The sequence below is a fragment of the Abramis brama genome, assembly GCF_963993115.1.
Source record: "Abramis brama genome assembly, chromosome: 16".
Lineage (NCBI taxonomy): Eukaryota > Metazoa > Chordata > Actinopteri > Cypriniformes > Leuciscidae > Abramis > Abramis brama.
In genome coordinates, this window is record NC_139978.1 from 5,532,344 (window position 1) to 5,541,377 (window position 9,034).

The 9,034-nt window shown below is 37.2% G+C and overlaps 1 protein-coding gene across 1 annotated transcript; it reads left to right on the forward strand.

Annotated features, from left to right (window-relative positions):
* Positions 1-4,309: 4,309 nt before the first annotated feature.
* Positions 4,310-8,222, forward strand: LOC311066521 (gamma-glutamyl hydrolase). The gene is made up of 9 exons (XM_084087743.1): positions 4,310-4,520; positions 4,636-4,750; positions 5,547-5,597; positions 5,930-6,014; positions 6,162-6,300; positions 7,268-7,374; positions 7,468-7,561; positions 7,640-7,777; positions 7,898-8,222. The coding sequence occupies exons 1-9, from the start codon at positions 4,403-4,405 to the stop codon at positions 8,014-8,016; spliced, it is 966 nt and encodes a 321-aa protein (XP_083943869.1). The 5' UTR covers positions 4,310-4,402; the 3' UTR covers positions 8,017-8,222.
* Positions 8,223-9,034: the final 812 nt, after the last annotated feature.

The following is a 9,034-nucleotide window of genomic DNA, read 5'->3' on the forward strand; positions in this document are numbered from 1 at the left end:
AGAAGACTTCATCCTCGACTTCGGTAAAATATGTTTCAGATGTTGGAAGATGATATAGAGTTAGCTGCCGTCGAACTACGGCGTCATTTCTTTAATGACGCTGCACTACGAGCAAACGCTGCATTGTAGCGCCAAATTAGAAAAAGAAAAAAAAAATTTAAAACTGAAGCTAATAAAAAAATCATGTCACAGAACAGACTATCTTTTTCATTGAGAATGCACAAAGCCGTGAATTAAACACCAAGGACATCGTGGATGAATTTGCCGAAAGAAAGGCCTGGAGAATCCAACTAAAATTAGTGAGTAGGTTTGTGCTTTTACATTTTGGGCTGCTGTGTCAGTAGTTTATTATTGACATTGAGCCTTGGTAGACTTTTTTGTTCCATTCTAGTTTTGAAAATTAGTTGGGTAGTGTGTTTTAATTTCTGGTATTATTTGGTATGTTATTTATTTATTATTTGTCTCTTTGATGTACTTGGAGGGCGGGGTTAGGGGGGCCCATATACATTTTTTTGCATATTGGCCCGGGACTGACTTGCTACGCCACTGATTTCAATTCAACATTTTCTGTGCCCTTGATCCTTGAACCCCAAGGAATCCAGTACGACCTTGATCGACACCAGTACAACTATGTCAATGCTGTGTGCTATGAAAACAAGCTTCACTGGTTCGTTAAGTATTTCCCATATTTTGTGCTCATCTTTCTGGCTTGCAGAAACTTCTGGTTCCAGTTCCCTTGGACAAGCTCAAAACTGGAACATTTTGTGTCTATCCTCCTGAAATGTTTTGACTCGCCATGGACCACACGAGCTGAAACTGTCGTGGAGGAAAGCGACCCCAAAGCTCTGGTGAGAATGAATGGCTCCTTCAAAGGCTTTGTATGTTAGCGAAGACATTGAAGTGAGTGTTCCCATGCTGTCAGCAACCAGATCTCGTACTGAACAAGGAATCGTGGACCACTCCGAGACTGGTGTCCGTGAACAAGTTAAGGCGTTGTTTGAGAAGGTGAAGAAGTTTCGAATTCACGTTGAAGAAGGCGATATAGTCTACCGACTCTACATCCGACAGACTATCATCAAAGTAGTTAAGTTTATCCTTATTATCTGCTATACCGGCTACTATGTACACAATATTCAGTTCAGCGTCGACTGCAATGTAGACATCGAGAGTCTGACTGGTTATCGCATGCCCATCCCTTAGCCACTCTCTTCAAGATTTTAGCCTGCTTCTACATTAGTCTAGTTATCATGTATGGCATGATCTGCGTATACACCCTCAGCTGGATGCTTCGACGTTCCCTCAAGAAGTACTCGTTTGAGTCTATCCGAGAGGGGAGCAGATACAGCGACGTCCCAGATGTGAAAAACATGACATCGCCTTTATGCTGCATATGATTGACCAGTGCGACCCCCTGTATTCCAAGAGATTTGTGGTGTTCCTCTCAGAGGTCAGCGAGAACAAAAATGGTCTACAATCGCCTACATAAGCGAAATTTGTTTGACATTTCTAATCGTAAACACAGCATAACATTTTCAGTGATGTTATGGCAGTCCACGCTTATTGTTTTTCGAGAATGTTGCACTCCTGTTTGTCATTGTGCACGAAACTTCACGCCAATAAATCATCAGGAATATTTGCTGACTTGTGCGCGTCTCAAGCGCCCTCTTTACGTTCGTCCTAATGCCTGTTAGTTGTCCGTGGATTTGCCTATTTGGCATTTAAAATGGAAACGTCTTTAGACATGGAAAATCGATTTTACAACTGATTCAATGAACACTTATGTCTCAAAAATCTAACAGGATTTTTTCACAAAAGTGACAGCTTGTGCTCATTCCTGATGTCACCATCCCACCAATCACTGCCCAGCTTACTAACCTCAGAGAGTATTGCTGAACTGGTGGCAAATGTCGACAGACACTGTGCTGACACGTAAGGTAAGTTTTGTTGTGGTGTCTGCAAGATCCCATTTCGTTGCCTAAGATCACAAGTCGGTGTACCAAGTTCATCATAGGTAAGTACTCTTGGTGGGTGTCTTTCCCTTGTAGGCAGCTGGTAAAGTTTGTTCTCTTTCACCCTCTTGGTCACTTTCAGCAGACGACATGGGAGAAGGAACTTGTTCATCAGCAGGTAAGTGAAGTTCTGCACTGTCGATCCCAGCGGTGCCTCCAAAATGTTGTACCTCTGAATAGAAGGAAGGAGAGAAGATTAAACACAAAACTCGCTGATGTTTTCCCACTGCGAACTTTATGTGGAATCATTTGTAGCAATTGGCAATAAACAACTTTTCAAAAACAGCATCATTCACATTCTTTCTGAAAATGTACACACTTTTAACAGTTGGTCACATGTGCTGTTAATAATGTGCACTTTTAATCCATAACACTATTTAAAGTGTACAAAAAATACAATTAAGTATTTTTAAGGCATTTTATAATTATCTGGATATCAACTCCTTAGATGGATACATAAACTAGTACCAACATATTCTAAACATGTAATAAATACACTCTTTTAAGTAATTGTTTTATCTGAAAATACATAGATCTCTAAAATTCTCTTTGTCATTCACTTTTCACATTTACATTTCTCAATAGCCATGAATAAAACAATCAGCACTAAATATACAGAATTAAATATTAAATACAAACACGTACCACATACACGCATGAAAAATTATGAAACATGAATGTAAACTGAATTTGAAGTTGTTTCAAACGCATTGATCAATATGCTTGCGTAGACTTCAGTGTCTTTGCTTGCTCTGGTTCTTCTGTGTTCTGAGTCTCATCAATAAAGGCAAGCTCTTATCAATCCCACAAGGTGTCGCTGTGGCCTCAAATTGTCGTTCTTGCCACTCTGAGCTCCATTGCTAAGTCTGAGATAATGTCCTTTATTCATTTCTTTGTATATTTATTTAGTATTTTGGCAGGCCTGACATTCCATAAAATAAGGACATCATTGAATCAATAGGGAATGATATAATATCAAATGTGGGCTACCTGTTCAGAGCGTCTTTATTATAAATCATTCCGTCCAGTCGTCAAACACGTAGGCTAAACTGATGTGTGATATTTGATATTTTCAAATGTGATCATTTAAACTGTGGATGGGATTTTATGGTAAACGCTATGTTCAGAGATATAATGTCAAATTAAAAGTTTTACATTAAAGCACATTTTGTTTTAAAGAAGTAGGCCTACGCTTATTTTGTGTTGCTAAAGCACATGTAGGCTATTTGAGAATAATTTTAATTGTAGTAGTGTTATTCAATATTAAAGTCCCCCTGTGGTGAAATCAAGCTTTTAATGTTGTTTATATGATTAGGCTATGTGGTGTTTTTAATATGCTTTAAGACAAACCATGTGTAAATTCATAAGTCGACAGCATTGCTGAGTATTTTCTCCTTAAAACTACAGTGAACCAAAGACAGTCTCAAAAACACGCTTTGAAATCGCTGGTGTTTCTGACCTCACAAACTACCTTGTAACCAATCACATCAACGTGTGATCGTCAACTAGTGGATCTCTGAGCTGAGTGAGTGAGTGGAGGCGGGGCTCATTTGCATATATACGGATATTTTAAGGCATGACGATTTATTTTTCAAGGAAAAAACTTTTAAATAAGTCATTTTGGTGATCAAAGATGAGTTTTAAGGGATAGCCTACAATTATTGATAACGGGGGCTTTAAAATTTAAAAGTTGATCACTTTAAAATGTACTAAATTGCAATTCCATCATTACATAGCCTATATTACAATAAATGTTTGGCTGACAATATTCAAGGCAGACTACACTTAGGCCTAACATGGACAATTGGTTTAAAATAAATCAAAAAGGGTCCATTTTGATTTCGTGTCGACTTTAAATATGCATTGTAGGTTAATAAGTTTTGTAAATGGTGGAACCGGTACCTGCTTCCCTCTGTAATTTATTGTGTAGATGGCAATGACAAGTTGGTTTGCGTAATAAGTTCAGCGTTGTGCAGAATTATATACATCATAACGTCGTCTACTGCAATCCAGCACCCGTTCACTCACTCAGTCCACAGGATACTTATAAAACTCAAGATTGCTGATGTCACTGTTTACAGCTCGTGATAAACACTTGATGTGTGAACGTTTAGGAAAATACAAGTTCCTAAAACTTTCAGGAACTTCTGGTTTGCGTGTGGAGAATGCGGCTGATGTAGGATTTCTCGAACTCGCCCAACAGTGTTTTCTCAAACAAACTTGGGTGTTGTTAGGTATACTGGTGTAAACATTTATTTGTTTTCCTTCCTCCAAAAAGTACAAACCCCGCCCATCTCATGACTTCCCTCTAACTTTCAGTTTGCGCACTTTATGAAACAGATTATGCGACTGAACGAGCACATCTGGCTTCAGGTCCGAGTGAGTGAGAGAGAATGGGCTTCAGCGCGCTCGTGTGTGTGTGCGTGTGTGTGTGTGTTCTCGTGTTGTGCAGCGCGTCTCCGGTAAAACACCTGCAGAGAAACGAGCCTGAGAACAACACACCGATCATCGGTAAAACTCCTGTCTTCATAGTACTAGGCCTATATGTCAACATGTGATTTAATAGCATCAGCTTAATTTCTTGTTTTGCTAACAATCTAAAATCATATTTAAACTTCGTCCGTAGGGATTCTGACGCAAGAGGTTGACAGTGAGGCTATGAAAATATTTGGAAAGACCTACATCCCTTCATCATATGTGAAGTATATCGAATCCGGCGGAGCTAGAGTTGTGCCCGTTAGGTAAGTCTACTTCTGTTTGTTAGCATTGATTCGATTCATGTCAAAAACCGATTCATTGATTCGAATTCCGTTTATTACAGCAAAGTGTTCCCTTGTGAAAAAGAAGTATAGCCATACACTTTATCATACGTTGAAAAAGAGTTTTTAGGGAACTAATTAAAGAATAGTCTATACTTAAGTGCGAACTGAATGTAATGTTTCTGAGCACTTAATTGCATTTAATTTGCAATTGAATAGACTTGTTTTATATTTGAAATATTAAAAGCAATTAGTTGAACTTAAGAGTTCCTTTTCGACCTATTTAAGTACCTTAAGTACGTCTTCATATATATCATTTCATAAATATGTTGTTTTTGAAATATGGTGAAATGGTGGTATACTGCTGAATGTACTTTAGTATGCTAGTCAACACATCAAAATAAGTGTAGCCTACTTCTTTGAAGCACGACAAAAGATTATTAAAACATAATGATCTAAAATAGGTAAAACTTTTTTTTAAAGTTGAAAGTGGCCTTTTATTTTAGTAATATAATATTATGTGCGGTTACAGTTTTAAAAATATATATATACTTTCGAGAATTACATCTCTTTTTCACAAGGGTTCCCATGACATATATGTTCATTATTTAGTCAGGAATTAATACACCATATGAATTCACAAAATGGTGTGGCTGAGTTATTAACCATTTTATCCATACATCAATAACGAAAACTGTAAATTAAAAGAGAATCCCACAGTGTCCAAAACGTGTTATTTAAGCAATCACACTAATACATTTTACATTTTATGTTACAGGCTAAACCAGAGTTTTGCAGAACATGAAAAAATCTTCAAGTCAATAAATGGGTATGTTCTCCAACAGTATTCTCAAACTAAACTCAAAATAATGAGTTCCTTATTGTTATGATGACGTTTCCTGAAGTATTCATACATGATCGCTACATTCTCAAGATTTAGGCCATTAGAGACATACAGAAAAGGATGTATCATAGCACTGAATACATGATTGAAGTAACCTAGATTTCATCAATTCTACCAGTTTATAATTAGTTCTGAATGTCTATCTGCGCAGAGCTACATTTATGCCCTAAATACAGTATTCTTAAAGAAGCTTACAGGAAGTAAACAAAAGCAAATACAAAAGCATAACTTTCATAACATATCTGTCTGCCAATCAGTCTTCTTCTCATTGGAGGCTCCGTGAACCTGGAGACATCTGAGTTTGCTCACACTGCTGGGATTTACTTCAGACTGGCCCTTAAGGTCAGTGAATGACCTTGAACTATTAGTTGTGAATAAAATGCCACCGTCTTTATTTCAGTAGTTTTCCTGATTCTTTAGCATCATCTTATGAACTAAAATGAAGGAAATGAACAGGTTACCACTGATAGTTTTTAAAAATGTTCTCAGGCACATGATGAGGGCGATTACTTTCCCATCTGGGGAACATGCCTGGGATTTCAGCTGCTCACTGTGCTGGTGTCCGGAGAAAACCTGTTGAGTAAGACGACAGCCGAGAATGTCACTTATCCACTCAACTTCAGCTCAGGTACTCATACTGTACTATAGTCTTAAGGTCCATTCTCACCATGGACGATAACTATAACAATAAAGTAGTGCTGGGCAATGATTAATCGCGATTAATTGCATCCAAAATAAAAGCTTGTGTTTACATAATATATGTGTGTGTACTGTGTATAATTATTTTGTTTATCTAAATACACACATACTGTATGCATGTATATATTTAAGAATTTTTATTTATTTATATATAAAATATTTATATATATTATGTAAAAAAACTATATATTCGAATTTACATTTATACATTTAAGCTTACAGCTATATATTAAATCGATTAATCGCATCTAACATAAAAGTTTGTAAATATATGTGTACACACACACACACACACACACACATATATATACATAGACATACAGTATACTATATATAAATCCCAGTCAGTAAACATAGTGTCGGCCCAGATCCGGCCCACATTTGGTACGTGTGGATTCCATGTGTACCAGATGTGGGCCGGATCTGGGCTGACACTATGTTGCTGACTGGGATATATATATATATATACCCCCTGTATACTACTGTATCCTGGACCCCCCCCCAATACAGTAAAACTGCACATTTTAGAGTGGCCTTTTATTGTGGCCAGCCTAAGGCACACCTGTGCAATAATCATGCTGTCTAATCAGCATCTTGATATGCCACACCTGTGAGGTGGATGGATTATCTCGGCAAAGGAGAAGTGCTCACTAACACAGATTTAGACAGATTTGTGAACAATATTTGAGAGAAATAGGCCTTTTGTGTACATAGAAAAAGTCTTAGAACTTTGAGTTCATGAAAAATGGGGGCAAAAACAAAAGTGTTGCGTTTATAATTTTGTTCAGTGTATATATATATATATATATATATATATATGACCAGTATATGTATCATTTAAATGTAATAGTTGCTGTGGTTGGACTCATCAGCTGTGCTTGTATATCCACTAACAGAGGCTCCATCCAGTCGTATATTTGCTAGCGTTCCTCCTGACCTCCGTAAAGCGTTGTCTGAGGAACCACTCACTGCGAACTTCCACCACTACGGAGTGACTAAAGAGGTACATGCTTTATAAACACACCATATATATTCATTTAAATCATTCTAATCTAAATAACCATAAAGCGAGCAATGAGTTGTTCCTCTTTCTCAGGCATTCATGGGTAATGAGAAACTGAAAGGCTTCTTTTCAGTGCTGTCCACAAACATAGCAGAAAACGGCGTTGAGTTTGTTTCCACAATGGAAGGTAAAAAAAAACAAACATATTTTTTACATTACAAACAAGCAGCCGTACACAGTGTGGATGAATGATATGTGTCTACAGGCAGGAATTACCCTTTCTATGGGGTTCAGTGGCACCCAGAGGTGAACCGCTTTCAGTGGGACCCGCGTTACAACTTTCCTCATTCCAGCAATGCTGTGCGCATCTCATCCTTACTGGCGGAATTCTTTGTTAATGAGGGTAATTACAGTCTCTCACTTGTTCACTTGTTTACTTGTTTGTTTGTGATGTTCCTGGTTTGTATACATTTGGATGAACAGATGCAGTGCTAAATGAACAAATGCATCTGTGTGTTTTCAGGAAGGAGAAGCACACACCACTTCAGTGAAGCAGCGGAAGAGAGCAGCGCGCTCATATACAACTACAACCCTGTTCATGTGGCAAACATCTCTGCTTATGAACAGATTTATTTCTTCTGATAATACTGGGCGGTGCTGAGAAAGAAAACCCCTCTCTAGACACTGAAGTGAGTGAAGTGAAGTGATTGACAAATGTACTGTAATAATCACAGACCTCATATTTAAAGATATAATGTTTTTAACAGAGAGACAAATTAAATTATTTTGTGATATATGCTTACATATTTCATTCCTTTAATAAATGTTATTAAACCAAAAAATTATTTTACAGTCCAGTTCCCGATGTACATTATGTACTTTTTATAGTGATTGCAATATCTGGGTAATAACTAGGTACTAACCCTGAACCTAACCTTAACCCATAGTTACCTTATATTACCCAGTACTTTCTTAGGTAAGTACACTGTATGAACACGTACTGTAAAATTAATTGCGACCAAAATTGCACATGACACAACATCAACGAGGGCGACTCATGGTAGCGTTGAGGTCTCCGGTTCGAGTTTGCATGTTCTCCCTGTGACTCCGGGTGCTCCAATTTTCCCCACAAACAGTTTTCTCCAAAAACATGCAGTATCGGGGAATTGGAGACGCTAAATTGTCTGTAGCTGTGAATGTGTGTGTATGTGTGTGTGAGTCCCAAGCCATGAAAAGGTAAGGAAAAAGGAAAGGAAAAATCACCGCCAAGAAAATTCATGGACAGTTTCTGACGTATGGCAAGAGCTGGACATACAATCACCAAGAGTCGGATTAGATTGAAATTGTTAATGAAAGGCACTTCATGCTTTATGTGCCAGAAGAGGGCAGTATGGGCTCACATGGCATGTTTATACACAATTTGATTCAGTTTTTTTTTACAAAAATAACCTATCATTTATTTTACAATAATGATAAATATACTGTAGTACATTATTTAAACTGGATTATATATGTCTTATTGTATGTGTGTGTGTATATATATATATATATATATATATATATATATATATATATACACACACACATATATTATATAAACACAAACTTTTATGTTAGATGTGAATAATCGTGGTTATTCATGCATGCTAAGAAATGAACT

What these genes read in the sequence shown, in the direction of transcription:
- LOC311066521 (XM_084087743.1), top strand. Translation starts at nt 4,403, where the DNA reads ATGGGCTTCAGCGCGCTCGTGTGTGTGTGCGTGTGTGTGTGTGTTCTC. An exon ending in ATCTTCAAGTCAATAAATGG is followed by an intron (nt 5,598 to 5,929) that starts GTATGTTCTCCA and finishes TCTGCCAATCAG; the next exon opens with TCTTCTTCTCATTGGAGGCT. An exon ending in ACTACGGAGTGACTAAAGAG is followed by an intron (nt 7,375 to 7,467) that starts GTACATGCTTTA and finishes CCTCTTTCTCAG; the next exon opens with GCATTCATGGGTAATGAGAA.